The sequence below is a fragment of the Mastomys coucha genome, chromosome X (assembly GCF_008632895.1).
Source record: "Mastomys coucha isolate ucsf_1 chromosome X, UCSF_Mcou_1, whole genome shotgun sequence".
Taxonomy (NCBI): domain Eukaryota; kingdom Metazoa; phylum Chordata; class Mammalia; order Rodentia; family Muridae; genus Mastomys; species Mastomys coucha.
Genome location: NC_045030.1, coordinates 73,621,731 through 73,637,609, shown reverse-complemented (window position 1 = coordinate 73,637,609; position 15,879 = coordinate 73,621,731). Strand labels below are relative to the sequence as shown.

The window sequence follows — 15,879 nt, the reverse complement described above, 5'->3', positions numbered from 1 at the left end:
GAGAAGGGATTGCAAACTTGCTGTTCACGAGGTAGGGAAAATAAGGGCAGCTTACCAGAATTTCGGAGCTTCTTGTTCTTGGTCACAGCCAAAATGACCATGGAGTTTCCGACCAGGTCTACTACGACGGTGATGACCATTGCGCAGAACACGAAGAGTATTAGAGCTGGTGGGTAGTCGGGCTTTGGCAGCTTACAGCCAATGCAGCCGAATGGGGTGGGAACCGCCTTTGTAGGTCCCATGTTGTTCTTGGGGACCGTGGCCATTCCTCTCAGGCAAGCTCAGGATCTTCAGTGAGTCCAAACCGCTAATACCTGCTCCTCCACCAGGAGCTCCGGGAGCTCCAGGAAAGCGTGGCGCACTCTCTGAGGCTCCGAGAGCAAATGACAGCTCCCCGCCCCTCTCCGGTGAGCTTTTAAAGCCTCGAGGGGTGGCTAGCCCCACCCCTAGCCACTCCCCCTGACCAATCAGAGCTCTTTGACCACCCCCACACTCCCTCCCGCCTTAGTCACCACTTTGCCTTGGACAAATCCACAGCGTGGTGTCAGCTTGCTTCCGACTACCTTGTTTGTGCTTTCCCTCCTCTCTAGCCAGCCCCCTCTGAATTCCTCAGGAACCTTTGCTTAGTGACTAGCTCAGAGTCTCTAAGCATCCATTTCTAGCAAGTTCTCTTTTCTTTCTCCAACACAAATACCTGCAAAAGAAATGGAGCTTGCAGAGTGGGCTCATGAGATGCTTGGGGGGCTCTAGCGGCCGCCCCAAAGTCTGCATCCCCTCCTAAGGAGTAGGGGGCTTCCAGTAACCCTTTCAGCACCCCTTGTCTTTACAGCACTCCTTGTCTTTACAGACTTCTTTGTAGGTTTATCTAGCCTGTCCATAGCTTTCTATACCTGGCGAGGAATGCAGGACAACTGTTCTCAGCTCTCACAGCAGATTGGGGTCCCTACATTCTAAGGAATTCATTCCACTCCGGGTCCAGCCATACCAGGAGCGGGTCTGTTCCCTTGGCTGCCGCAGTATATAGACTCCTGGTCTTCCCAGGACTTGCAACTCTCTGTGGGGAAATGTACTCTGTGCTTTATACTCTAGAAGCCAGGACGAAGTCTGCACCTCTGGAACAGGAGAGAGAGCGAAATGTGGCCGCTGAGACCCCAGCTTTAGGAAGGTTGGTCAGGAGCGGGATCTCTTTTCAGTTACCTACATCCTGCTTTGGGTAAACATAAACTGGGCAAAGAAGCCTCTCTCTGGGGCTTCTGCTCTTCAAAGCAATCCAGGGAGAACCGGGCAGCCTTCTCAACGCGCCTTCTCAACGCGCTCCGGGGCTTCCTACTGGGTGGTATGTGGCAGTTGGACAGGCGACTGGACTGACCGGCGGCACTGTGGCTGCAAACCTGTTGCAGGGGAACCCAGCCTGACGCAAAGCTGCAGCCTCACCCTCAGGCCCCAGCCCAAAGTAGAAGGTTTGGTGGACCCTCTGTCTTTTCCATTCCTAGCTGGGGACTCTCTTTCCAATCCCGCCCTTTTCGGGCTGCACTTTCACACCGCGGGTCTCCTCCATAAGTCCAGGCACCCACGACGTCCGTGAGACCTTGCAGTGAGCCACCAAAGGGGACCAAAATGTTGAGGTTCAGACACAGCGCATTTCGGACACTGGAAAGCTCCAAAATCCTGGTCAAGGAAATGAACTTCAGCTGACTACTAAAAGTTATTGATCATATTAGGGTGTCTTGGGGGAAAAAAACTAAGGTAACACCTGGGACTCGCTGTGCAGACCAGCTTTCTGACCTTAATGAATCCATCTGGACATTGCAACCTCTTACCCCGGGCTTGCGGGGTGGTTATGGGGTGGTTATGGGGACTAGCTGGGTCAAGTTTCACACCAGATTTCAACACATTTAAAGACATTCAATGGAGAAACAAGCAATGCAAGTAATTAAAATCTTACACTTTCTCTAGCTCAAATGCTCAAAGGAAAAAATGCGTCTTCTGGCTAGAAGAAAAGCCCCCATCCCCATCCTGGCTCACTACTGAGAATACTGAGAACTGGGCTCAGGCGGAATCACCAGCTCCCTCCAGGAGCTTTTTCACATTTCATTGTTTGCTTCCCGGCTGCAGCCTGGCCAGCACGCTCGCACTGCCAGACTCAGCCAGTCTTTTCCAGAAAGGAACTGCTGTGTTCGGTGCCCTATTGTGCGTCTAGGTAAGAGGCTAAGAACGCAAATCCTGTCCACTTCGTAGACTATGTAGGATCGACGTTAGATTCGACATAACATATATGATTCTGCAAGAATTCAGAACCTTTCACTTGCGGGATCATGAGCGGGTTTTGAATGCATTAAACAGAATAGAATGGATGAAAACTGGAAAGCAGCTTTGTAGGGGCTGCAGACACTACCCTCTCCCTTCTGGAAGGTTGTTGCAGGCTGTCTGAGGATTATGAAGCTGAGGTAGTACTGAAAGCTGGCAGTCCCTGAGTCCCTGAGGCTGGAAGCTAGCTTTGAAAGCGGGATGGAATTCTTAGGGACTGAGGAGTGAGCAGGAGAGCAAGCCAAAGCACTGCCTCCTGCCCACTGTTTGGACACTATAAGACCATGTTTTCCTGGTGCTTTGATTTTCAACATCAACAAACAAATATTTTCATAATCGCGGGGGAAAGAATTGTTTCTACTTAAATCAATTGTTATCTTTATGAACTAGTTTAATATAGGCTCAGATTACATCAGTAGTAAGAAAAAGACATGGATATTAAAAGCTGTCATCTGAACACAAGAGGGAGAGAGCTGGAGGCCTGATTGCAGGGGTAAGTAGAACAAATCTCATGTACAATACATTCGATGGCTTTGGAACATTTAAATCGTGACTCCTTTGTGGGGTACAGTGCAGAGTGTATGATTTTTAGAATCTAATGGCATTTTTAAAACTGTGTAAAGCCTGCTTAGAAGTCTTTATAACTGGGGGTAGACAGAAACACGGAGACTTGAAAAACTATTAACACAAAGAATCCCAAAAGGGGGGACATGGGGCTTTCTCTCTCTCGGGAATGTAAGAGTCAATGGGCACTTTTTGTTCAGGAACAAGTGACCTTTCTCAGGTCTGGGCTGATTGTGGTGGAAATGGCATTTCAGCAAGCCTCCAGGATCTCTGTTCACTCAAGCACTGTAATAATGTCTTGCCTATGGTTAGTTAACTTGTTTGCTTGCTTGTTTTAGTACTAATTGAATGTAGAACTTCCAGCATGCTGGACAAGCTCACTGCTGAGCTATATTCCCAGGTCATAAATGCAGTTTTAATTAAGCATTATTTATTACACTTTGGGGTATGTATTTTCCTCCAACAACGGACAGTGCAAACAGTATCTAGAGTGATGAAAGCACTTGTCCACAGCTGTGCCAACGCCAGCAGAGAAGCCTAGGCTGGGATCTAGGTTCAGCCCCTGCTCAGCCCAGATCCTTACTCCCAAGGGAATGGATTTGATAAGAAAAATGTTGCATTCTCATTTTCATTCTTTTGCTTTTTACTTGTTTTTATTGAGATATAATTCACATATCACAATATTCATATCCACATTCTTTTTGTTTTTTCCTGTTTTGGGGGTTGAGGGGTTGTGTGCAAGGTCCAGGCCTCAAACTCACTGTCTTCCTGCCTGAGACCTTGAGTGCCAGGATTACAAGCTAAGCTCAACCTGAATTTTCAATTCACTCCATCTCTCTCCTGCTTTTATGGATTTGTCCATCCAAGCATTTCATAGACACAGAATCACACAATATTTGTCGTTTCTGTCTTCTTTCCCCAATACAATGCTTTGTGGTCTACCAATGGAGAAGCATGAAACAGGACTGCACTCTATTTTGTGGCTGAACAACACTCCATTGTATGGATAGACTATTTCTTCTTCATTCTATGATGGACACTTGACTTCTTTCCACTTTTCTAGTACCATGCTATATGTTTCTAAAAACACTCTGGATTCTTTTTAACCCAGTAGTTCTCAACCTGTGCGTCGTAACCCTATTGTGGATGTGATATCGTATATCCTGCATGTCAGATATTTACATTAAGAATTATAACAATAAAAAAACACAGTTATGAAGTGGTAACGAAAATAATGTTATGGTTGGCAGTCACCACAACATGAGGAACTGTATTAAAGGGTCACAGCATTAGGAAGACCAAGAACCAGTGCCTTAGCCCCAAGAGGCTCTAGGCTAACATAAATAAGCGAAGGGCTCCTCAGCCTCATGTTTGTAAAGGGCTCTCTAACCTCTTCTGGACAACGTGCTCTGAAATTTCCAAATCATTTGCAAAGGGCTTGTAACACCATTGGATCTAATATGCAAAACTGGCAAATGAGAATTTGGTGAAATTCCAATAATGATTCAAATGTCTTTCAGTCTGAACACAAACAGGGCATTCTCTAATTATTTGCACACCTTTGAGATGTCTACCTCCTTATAGGAAGGGACATACAAAGCCATGGGGGACCTGGGTGCACCCCATCTTAGCACCAAGCGGATATTTATTTGGTTGATGGTGGCTCTATTTCACTTGATTCTTAAAGGGAAAAGCAAACTTGAGGTTTGGGGTGTACCCCGTGGTAGAGTGCTTGGCTAACACATGTAAGGCCCATGAGTTTCATGTTCAGGACTGCAAAAACAATAATTTGAAGTGAGCTGTTCCAATGGTCTCAGACAAGTTAGTTGTCTCTGTCTCTATAACTCACAGCAGAATGCAGATACCCATAGTGCCTCGTGAGTTCAGAGTGAGATAACACAAGCAAGCACTTGGATCACTAATCAGAACTGAGTAAGTGTACAACAAGCACTAGTTCCTACAACAATGGTGATGAAAACTTCTAATATTTTATTAAAATTGGGTTTTATTGCACTTGCATGGAGGATAGGCTCTCTCAGGGAGATCAGAGACTCTGTGTCCTGCTGGCTCAGGCTCCAAGATCTTTTGCGTTTAGTGTGCAATTCTAAGCAGGTGTGACAGCATCCCAGCTACTATGAATGTGTCAGATGATTTGTGTCTCACTGTCCTCACCATCTGAAATGCATATAGATGGTCAGACCCATAGTCCACAGCTGGCCAATAAGCTCAGACAGGAGAAAGTGGGGACCCTGTGGAGCAGGGTGTGGGGGCTGGCACAACCCCAGGAAGCTCTGTTTAGGGGGGATGTTTGGCTATCATTTCATGGCTAAGGCTGGAGCCTCAAAACAGCTGAGGAGTGATTTAGGCAAGAATCAAGTCCTTAGACCTCAGATTCATCAAGGTCAGGACATCAGCTACCTCAAGAGCAGTCTGGAACAGGTGCTGGGTGGGCTACTTTGTAATCAGACAATGTCTGGTCACATTTACATTCCAAACTTGGAGACTGTGTTCACAATCATTAAGTGAACAGAAAGAATGATTGTCCTCTCTGAATCCTCGAGGCTTAATTCATCATGGTTTGAACTACTCTATCTTCTTCCTCTGCTTGAGTCATCAGAGAGAACAGAATACATCCATTTCTTTTAGTGCACTTGGGGATTCAACAAAGTAATTAGCAGCCAGCATTTCAGGGATCTTTGTGCTTGGTAAAGGCTGCAGCCTAGGTGGCTCCAATCATAGGCCGGCTACAGAGAACAGCAGCACATTAATTACTTGTAGTAACACTTGGACTCTCTTCCTCCTGCACAATTTACCTACTAATTAAAGCTTAATGAACAGTATCTATTTTCCTGGTTTCTCATTCTACGCAAGCTTTTAAAGACCCTCCTTTTTATTAATCACCCTTACAACCTGATGGAACAAGCTGTCTAGTATTTGCTGTGGGAGATCTCTTCAACTCACCTTACTGAAACACGCAGGACTTGGTTAGACACCAGGACTCATACTAGTCCAGAGCCAGTACATGGTGGAGCCGCCAGGTCTGCCCCTAGGGCTTCTGACTCAGTAGGTCAGTCTCCTGTGAGGCCACAGAGCCTGTATATTTCCCTAAGGGAGCTGGTGAGTCTGCTGCAAGTAGCCCAGAGGACACTGGCCATGTGAAAGGATCCAGGTGTTTCAGTTAGTGCCTCTGTCCCCAATTGCTCATAGATTCAGACCTGATGAGACTTCACACATGTTTCCCAAGTCCTTACAGTATGTACAGTTGGTCCTCACACTATCTCAGTTGTGGCCATGAAGGCGCAGCACGCTAGTTGGCAGGAGCCCTAGCCCTCCCAGAGCCTAGAGGCTTGAGGTTTGAAGAGGGGCACTGTGCTGCTGGAAAGCCCTTCCTGATTATGCCCACCTGATTTGTAAAAAAAAAAAAAAAAAAAAAAAAAAAAAAAAAAAAAAAATACAATGGCCCATTTACATCCCAAGCCATGTGAAATCCTAATGGAAGAGCATCTCCCACTGTAGTTAGACATACTTGTCCCAACTTATCTAGTTTCTAGAAGTGGACATTTAACTAGGCAACTTGTACTTTATTTCAAAACTCTGAAGACGACAGCCAACTGTGGCTGATCTAAAGGAGTCCCATATGAAGAAATGGCATTGGCTGGTTAAAGGGGTTTTCTACCAGAGGATCTACAGAACACGGAATATTGAACTGGAATTGAGTGGCTCTGTTCTTTCTCCATTTGCCACCTTGCTGCCCTGTGTCCTGGAGATAATGGTTTAGTACATTTCTGACTCACTTTCACCAGCTCCCCACTATGTTGTTGGAAACATTCATGATCCATCCTTAAATATATAACTACCTCCAACTTATCTCATATTTTTAGGAATTTAATCGAACCAATGTTGAAGTGTATCTTCTCCTGGACTTCAGTTTGGGCTTGTATTCAAAATTAATTTGTATTTCCATACCCATTGGAGTGGGTATGCTCTGTAAACAGAGGGCTAAAGCTGGCTCCTATGACTTCCATGCCTACCCCAGGAGTGGAAGGTGAGAATAGTGACTATACCCAAGTTAGGCATGACAAGGAAGAGGGAATTGGGTCATACCTTGGGGAGAACATGTGGCTGTGTGGAATGCTAAAGAAGCAAAAGGATAGACTGAAGTGAAGCCTCCCAGCAGGATGCCCAACTCAGCTGAAGAGTCAGGAGAGAAAATTATAGGTGTTTTCCAGAAGAGGCAACAAACATGCAGGAGCCTGGCTCCAAAGACCCTCATTTGTTTCCCATGCTGAATTCAGTGCTGCTTCAAGCCCCAGGGCCTTAGATAGAGCAGAGAATTGTTTTGGGTGTCCTGAGCTCCCATTTGGAGCAGAATGCAAAGAAAAGCACTTTCTGAGTCTGCCTGTGTCCTTATCCTCTGTGTTTCACAGCTCTGGAGAATCTAGGCACAACCTTGCAATTCCTCCCTATCCTGTCCTTCCTGTCCTTATTAACTCTCAACTGTATCTTTCCACTTATTTTAGTGTTTCCCAAAATGAAGTTTTACAGACATTTTGGGTTCACTTCAAAGTACATCAATCTTTTAATGCTATTGTAAATACCTACAGGCTAACTTATCTCTTTAATACTCACAATTTATGTGTTGATTCATTCATGTATAAAAAATCCAACTGTATTGCATATGGTAATCATGTAACCTGCTACCTTGATGAATTTATGTATTAGTTCTAACAATTTTATTGGGAAACTCAGAGGGTTTGCTATTCATGACATTTCCCTGTAAACAGGCATTATTTTACTCTTTCTTTCCAGTTTGCATGCCTTCTATTTCTTTCCTTATAATTGCTCTAGTTTGAATTTCTAGGAGGAACACTTGTCGATTATCGACCTTTAAAAAAAGACCTCGCAGACTTTCACAGTGGTGTGTTTCGCATGTTTTCATCATGGCATGGACTTCAATTTTGTAATATTACCTTTTTATTTCAATTAAATTTTATATAAAAATTGGAATAAATTATATGTTTTGTCTTCGTTTTGTACCATATTTGTTGATTTGTTTGGACAGGGTCTCATACAACTTAGGCTGGTTTTGAGTATTCTGTGTAGCTGAAAATTACCTTAAACTCCTGATCTCCTTGTCTCCACTAACCAATCCCTGGGTTTATAGCCATATACCACCATGTCCAGCTTGTCACTATGGGACTCGGATGTAGTCAATTGCTTTATTTTGATATGTTGAAAAGAATGCCTGCTCTGTCATGTTGTGCAATCATATTAATATATTGTTGAATTTGGTTGATAATCTATATTTTATTTATCATTTCTGCTTCAGTGTCTATCATCAATACTGGTCTGGATTTTTCTTATACTGCCTTTGTCTGATTTAGGTATCAGGGTAGTAATGCTGGATTCATAGGATCAGTTTGAAAGGGTTCCATTCTCCTCAATTGTTTGGAAAAGTTTGAGAAGTATTGATGTAAATTCTTCTTTAGATGCTTGCTACAATTCATCTTTTGAGCCACCTGGGCTTTTCCTTGTTGAGGGTTTTTAAACTGTAGACTCAATGGTCTTCCCTGTTGTTCCCTGGGGACAGTACAAGGTTACATTTGTTTTACTCTTAACTGGAGGTTATTTCCCTTTGAGGTCTCCTATTAAACTTTTCAGAGTCCCTGGAATAGAGTTATGAATGCTGTGAGCTCCCATGTGGATCCCGGAAATCAAACCCAGGTCCTCTAGAAGAGCAATGCTCTTCCCTGCTGAAGCGTCTCTCCAGCCAGTCAGTTAATAGTTTGAAATTACTGTTTCATTTCTTTCTCTGATGTCAAAGTGTTCATGCTTTAAAATTTTTTTAAAAAAAAAATTATCTTCTCTGGCTGATTTCAGGAAATGAGCTAGTCCAATTAGGCTAGGCTGCCCAACTTTTGAAATTGGGCAGCTTATCCATTTCATTTTCTGAGATGAGGGTGCCTGATTTTGAGAGTCACTTGATCATTTTTTCTTAATATCCTAAAGCCAGTTACATCCCTTTTGATTTTGTTAAAAACTGTATTTTTCTTCTTCTTTAGGTCATTTTGTTGAATATAGGTTTTTTCTCATATAATATATCCCAATTGTTTGTCTTCCATCCGCACCTCCCAGTATCTCACCACCCCCTCCCAATTAGATCCAATCCTTTTCTGTCTCTCATTAGAGACCAAACAGGTGATAAAATAAAAAGGCAAAACAAAAACAAACCCAACAGAATTGGAAAAAACAAATAAAAGAGCACAAAAGAAAGCCCAAGAATCAGAGAACTTTTCATTCATCCACTTAGAAATCCATATAAAAGTACTAAACTGGAACCCATAATGTGAACACAGATGTGGTGCAGACCCGTGCAGGCCCTGTGCATGCTGCCTCTGTCTCTGTGAGTTCATATGAGCTTTGCTCATGTTGATTTACAGGGTTTTGTTATCTTGGCGTCTCCTTCTGGCTCTTATACTCTTTCTGCCTACTCTGCCACCAGTTCCCTGAACTCTGGGGGGTGGGGCAGAGATTTGATGGAGACATCCCATTTAGGGCTGAGTGTTCCAAGGGCTCTCACTCTCTGCATAATGTCTGACTGCTTGTGGGTATCTGTTTATTCCCATCTGCTGCAGGAGGAGGCTACTTTGATGATGGCTGAACAAGATACCAATCTATGAGTAGAGCAGAAAGTAATTATTGCTATGTTCTTTTAGTAGATCAGTAGTATTTAGTTTTATCTCAGGTCCCTGGCCTGGTCTTGGGTTCTTGGCCACCTAAGCAGTGTCAGGTATGGGTTCCATCTTGTGGAGTGACCTTAAGTTAAATCAGACATTCGTTGGTCACTCCCACAAGCTTTGTATCACCATTGCTCTGGCATATCTTGCAGGCAGGGCACCCTTGTAGATTGAAGGCTGTGTGGCTGAGTTTACTTTGTTTACTTTGCTCTTTTGGCAGTGCAGTACTAGAATTTTATAATTTCCTATTTGAAGGGCTTTCTGGGAATAGAGATGATAGAAATAGCTTCCACGAGGAGGCTTCCAGGGGGTTCAGCTAACAACCTGGAATGTTTCACTAGGAGACGGGAACTTCCTTAGAAGAGCAAGGGCCCTTTAGGGGAAGTATATTCATTTAGCTGAGCATGATGTGTGATCAAAAGCCTTCTCCCAGAGCTCCATCTTGTGTGGAACTGAGGGTTTAAGGAGAAGCATTTCCACACTCTACTGAGGCTATGTCTGAAAGAGGCAGAGGCAGAAGAGATGGTTCAGTGGCTAAGAACACTTGCTGCACAAGACTCGAGTTCAGATCCTTAGAGCCCAAGTTCAGATCCTTAGAGCCCATGGAAAAACCAGATGGCTCTAACTCCAGCACTCTGAGTGGCAGAGACAAGAGTATCATTTTGGGTGCTTGTTGGTTGCCAGCCTAGCTAATATGACAAGTTATATTTTGAACAAAAGACCCTGTCTCAAAGTTATGATGCAGAGTGACACATCAGGCTACTTGATGTTCTCCTCCAACTTCCATGTACATGCACACAGACACTCACCTGCACATAGAAATGTACATATAACACAAACACACACCACCACACCACACACACAAACACACACACACCACCACCACCACCACCACACACTCAAACACACACACACACACACACCATACCACACACACAGAACTCACACCACACATACACAGCACATACCACATACACACACACCACACACACACATACACCACCACAAACAGACCACACACACAACACATGCAGACCACATACCACACCCCCACAAGACACCACACATACCACATACCATACACACATACATACAACACACACACACAACACCACAAACACATCACACACAACACACACCCCCACAAGACAACACCCCCCCACACACACACACACACTGGAAGAAAAGAAACAGGAGAGCTAGCACAGTAGCCTAAAACCTCAGTCCTGTCGAAGGCTGTCGCAGTGGGACACCGTGCTTGACAACTCAACCCCCAGCACTGAGTCATGTATCTTCAGGACTCTAAATGAGTTCTAGTATGTTCCCTCTTACAATTTAGTCTTGTATATGTGGTCTAAAAATCAAATCATCACAAAACGTTGTGGTAAGCGGAAGGTCTTGCAAGCCCAGCAGCAAGGGCTGAATTTCCTCTCCTCATAAGATTATTTGGGGAAGGGAAACATTAAGTGTGTGTTTAAGTCAGAGATGCAGCTGACTGCTTTGTAGTGATGCTGGTTCTCAAAGGACTGACTGCTAGCCCTGCAACAGACTGAGGAAGGGCTAAGCCTGGTCTCGAGAGGTTGTGGCACAGTGGGACCCCCTTGAGGATGAGCACACACACAGTGACACAGGGCGATGGTGTAGAAGCCAGCCGTGAGGAGGGAGCAGCTTGAGTGAAGGTAAGAAGCTTGTAGCCACTGAAGATGGCAACATACACGTAGTCGGGTCTGGCTTCATGTAGTTGTCTAGGAAAAAGTCAGAAGCTTCTGGAAGATGGAGTGTCCCCATCCAAATGTTGCAAATGCAAAAACCAAAACGCAATCCTCTGGTACTGAAGGTCTAGTAGTGGAACTTCCTGCCTGAGTCACTGTGGGATTTCAAAAGCCGTGAAGACACCACATGCATATCTTATGATCTTAAGGAACCAAAGGCTCAAGAAGCCAAATAACTGGGTCAGCTCTAATTGAGAAAGCGATACAGAAGGCATAGCCATGCCAAGTTCCAAGTCTATTAGATTTATACAAGGTGTCCTAAGGAGAACAGAGAGAGAGAAGACGTTTTTGTTTAATTTTATACACATGCAAAGAGATGAAAGGGTTAAAGAAGCAACTAAGTGCTTTGTTATTTACATAAGAATCACATGAAGCCTTACAGCAAAAGTGCAGCGATGAGAAAATAGTCCTTCATTTACAGAGAGAATATTATAACCAGGTCCCCCAGGACCATGTGAGTGACAGCCACTCACTGAGTAAGAAAGAGTGAGCCAGGAGCTGTGTGTGATCTCCCACAGCAGGCGCTCCTCTCTGCAAAACACCTGGGAATCTGCCAGATGACCACCACAGAAATTGACATCCTGGAGTGGCTGAGGCCAAACTCCCTGGCTTGGAAATGAACTGATTTGAAAGTTTTATGGAAGGCAGTTGAGCTTGCTTGTGCACTTACCGAATCACCTATGTGGACAACAAAACAATGATAGCTAGGATATGTGCCCCAGAAGTGGACAGATGGAAGGGAAGGAAGGGAAAAAGACCTATTGTGGGGAATCCCACATCCCATCCTGATCCTCAGAGGAGACTTTGTTGCTCCCCTCTGTACCAGGCCCAGGCATCTCTGAGTGTCAGGTGCTTCTGAGATTTTATCTCTCCACACTTCTGGGAAGGTGGGCAGACATTCAAGTAAAGCAGAGACTCTTTCTTTCATTTTTCTTTTCATCTTCTGAGTTTTTTACACTTTAAATTATTTAACTTTTTTCAAACGATTATTTTATTATTTAATTTTTTTTATTATATTCTTCCCCTCCCCCAAGTCATCCTAGATCTTGCACAACTCCCTACTCACCTTACTTCACACATACATACATACACACACACATAAGAAAACAAAACAAAAAGACTAAAACAAAACAAAAACAAAAAATGCCAACCTAGAACAATAACAAAAGCACACACAAAAAAACATGCAGTCTATCTCAGTTAACCAATCCTGAGAAAAAGGCCAAAGCGGAGGGAGGATCTTAATTCACCTCCACAGGCACTTTGGCCGCAACACCCCACTCTGACCCGGTCAACAGCATAGACTGTTTTCTGTGCACATGCGATTTCCTGATCCTGAACGGATTCTGAGACTTCCAAGTGCTGGAGTCGCTGCTTACACATTCTGAGAAGGTTCCTTGAAGGCTGGGCAGCCTGCCTTGGCAGATGCTAGTAGGGGTTAGCCGCCAAGCTGACATAAAAATGTTTAAACAGCTCTAGTCTGAGCAAACAACAGCACCCCTAGCGTGGCAAACAGCAAGCAATTAGGAGGGAAGGCTACAGATGATGGCAGGCTAGGAAAGTACAAATCTGCAGCCTGCCTGGGCAGCTACTGTTCATTATGGAAAAAAACCAATTACACCCACCTCCTGCTAACCTCCCAAGGATGCCAATATACAAGGGCTCTGTGCTGCTACTGGAGTTTAGACAAGAAATCAAAGCTTTGGAATTCAAGATCTGCTCTGCCACAAACTCATTTTGTAATTCTGGGAAGTTACTTGGCACTTGTCATGGTAATTTGTTCTAATTTGCCCTGTTGCTTTGGAAGCACTAATGGAGGCCCTTTAAGGCCAATTAGGGCCCATTCCTTGCATAGAGAAAAAAAGGTGGCTTCTCTATATGTACCTGCTCTCTCCTCCTGCCTGCTGAGAATGTAGACATCCCTGTAACTCCTTGCCCTCCTTGTACAAATAAATAGGCTCAGTGCAGATGCAGTGGAGCATCAGGACATAATAAGTACTGGGTCACTTCCTACAGTTTCTGGAAACTCTACAGACAAGCTTTGATTTGGAGCAGTGGAATTGATGGCGAATCCATTTCTCTGTTCTAATCATGAATAAAGGGCTTTGGAGTTTCAGCACAATAAAGTAAGCCAGGGGTCTTCCACACTTGAAAAAATAAAACAGGGTAGTTCTGGTGTGAAAAGGGATCTTAGGAGACTAGGCTGAGTGACCCTGAGAAGAGGAATGGGAGACTTGGCGGTGATATGTCTGTCACTGATGAGATGGGCTATCATGCTGTCTGGATCTGGAACTCGTGGCTTTGCCAGCCTAGCTGCATAAGAAACCCATCTTTTTTTTTTTTTTAAGATTTATTTATTTATTATATGTAAGTACATTGTAGCTGTCTTCAGACACTCCAGAAGAGGGAGTCAGATTTGTTATGGGTGGCTATGAGCCACCATGTGGTTGCTGGGATTTGAACTCAGGATCTTCGGAAGAGCAGTCAGTGCTCTTAACCGCTGAGCCATTTCTCCAGCTCCGAGAAGCCCATCTTTTAATCTCAGCAGGGTATTAAAACCAGAGGTAAGGAAGCATGTCGTTCTCGATGCTGGCGCGCCCTCTAGTGGTCAAAAGTGATCATGCACTATTAAAGAATTGGAGCTTGGGAAGCACTCAACCTGGATTCTACCCAAATTTCCCCTAAAAAATATACATAAATGCCAGTAGTGAAATGAAGCCGATAATTGCGCGAGTTCTTCTAGACAGTAGTCCCTTTCTTAACCCAGAATAAATGGAATACAGAGGTACTTTTATGGTGTGTGAGAGAGACAAAGCAAAAGCAAGTTTGCATTTACAGATCATTTTTATTCACAAGATAATATTTCATGTTAGGCTATCTGTGAGTCCCATATTCACATATTCAAACAACTACAGATTAAAAATACGGGGGAAAATTGTACCCACATTTTCTTGTTCCTATATGCTAATAAATACAATATATTACCTGTTTGAATAATATTCACATATAATTAGGAATTCTTAGTAGCACAGTGATTTAAAGAATATAGAAGTAATATACTGGCACTGAAGTGGAAGGAATAAAGTGAAGGTGTAGGGACCATAGGGTGAGGGTGTCTCAGTTAAGAGTCCTAGATCTTTGGACTCCAATTTCTATTTTCCTCTTTCTCTATTTAATGGCAGTGAACATTTGCATTTGTGTTTCTTTGTATTCATTTTCAAATGTTGCTAATTATTTTTTAAGAACTAATAGTGGTAGGAAAAGCAGAGCAAGCAAAAAGAGATGTGAAGTCACAGCCCTGAAAGACCTCAGAGGACGTGTCAGAACTGTCCCATTGAGTCACATAGGATTTGTTCAGGATGCTATTGAAGCACCAGACATGGAAGAAGAGGGGAAGGAGGAGAAAGAGGAGCAACAGCAGAAAAAGGAGCATGGGGTTCCTGAGAATGAGGAGCAGGAGCAGGAAGGGGAGCAGGAGGACTAACAGAAGGAACAAGAGGAAGAGAAGGAGAGTCATGCAAAGGAGAGAGGAGGAGGGGAGAGGGAGAGAGACAGAGAGAAGAAAGTGGGCCTCTCAAGCTTCATGAAAGGAAAATTTCACAACAAAGATACCAATGATAACTATGTTGAAGATGGGGGACAAAGAGCAGGAAGGTCTTTGGAAGGAGAAGGTGACAGTGGTGATGACTAAGCAGCAGACAACCAGGTCACTGAGAGAACAGATGCCCTGGTTTACAAGACCGCAATAACACTTTTTCTTTTTCATGGGCTCTCTCTGAGACCATAATACCAGAATCTCTCTCTGGGCTGGGTCCTCTCTGAGCCAGCCAATTGGGTAGAGCATCAGTGCAAGGTGGGTGTGCAAAACGGTTTTGCAAGTATAAAGGTTGCTTAGTATTAATGATATTTATTCTCTTTGATCTTTAGTTATACTGGAACCAGAAGTCAATGGCTTCAGAGGAATTATCAGCTTTTGCTTAACAGTGGGGGATTAAGTAAAGAATTTATTGCTAGCACTCTCTTCTCTGGCCAGGAAGCCAGAAACCCTTCACTGGTCAGGCTGGTTAACTCTTTGTGAAACAGACAGAAAAGGACAAGGAAAGATGTCACTCACACAGACACAGACATACTAGATGAAGTAGAAAATAGGTGCACCACTACAAGTGGATAGGTAGGTGGGTGGGTGGATGGATGGATGGATGGATGGATGGATGGATGGATGGGTGAAGCAGAGCCCCCCTTCCCCCAGTCAAACCATCATCTTTATTTCTTTTCTCTGGCTTTTTTATATACAAAAGTTATTAGAAAATTACCTTATAGATAAAATGTTATACAAAATGGGAGTTACATAAAAAGGATGTTGATATTAAGTTCAAAGCAGTGTTTCAAGAAAAAGCAAAACTTGCCCTGCGAAAAAGCCCAAAGTGGAAACAGCCAGAGCAGAGTGTTCTGGAACTGAAGACTTGGTGCTCAGAGTCCCAACTGCTTGAGCAGTGGAG

At 43.9% G+C, this 15,879-nt stretch overlaps 1 protein-coding gene across 2 annotated transcripts in view; it reads right to left on the bottom strand.

Annotated features, from left to right (window-relative positions):
• The window catches only part of Gpr50 (G protein-coupled receptor 50), a 5,630-nt gene extending 5,254 nt beyond the window's left edge, over positions 1 to 376 (bottom strand). For both annotated transcript variants that reach the window (XM_031363570.1, XM_031363577.1), the window contains exon 1: positions 56 to 376. In XM_031363570.1, the coding sequence (XP_031219430.1) occupies positions 56 to 266 (211 nt within the window). In that variant the 5' untranslated portion in view covers positions 267 to 376. The remainder of the gene's footprint in view (positions 1 to 55) is intronic.
• Between the last annotated feature and the right edge of the window lie 15,503 nt (positions 377 to 15,879).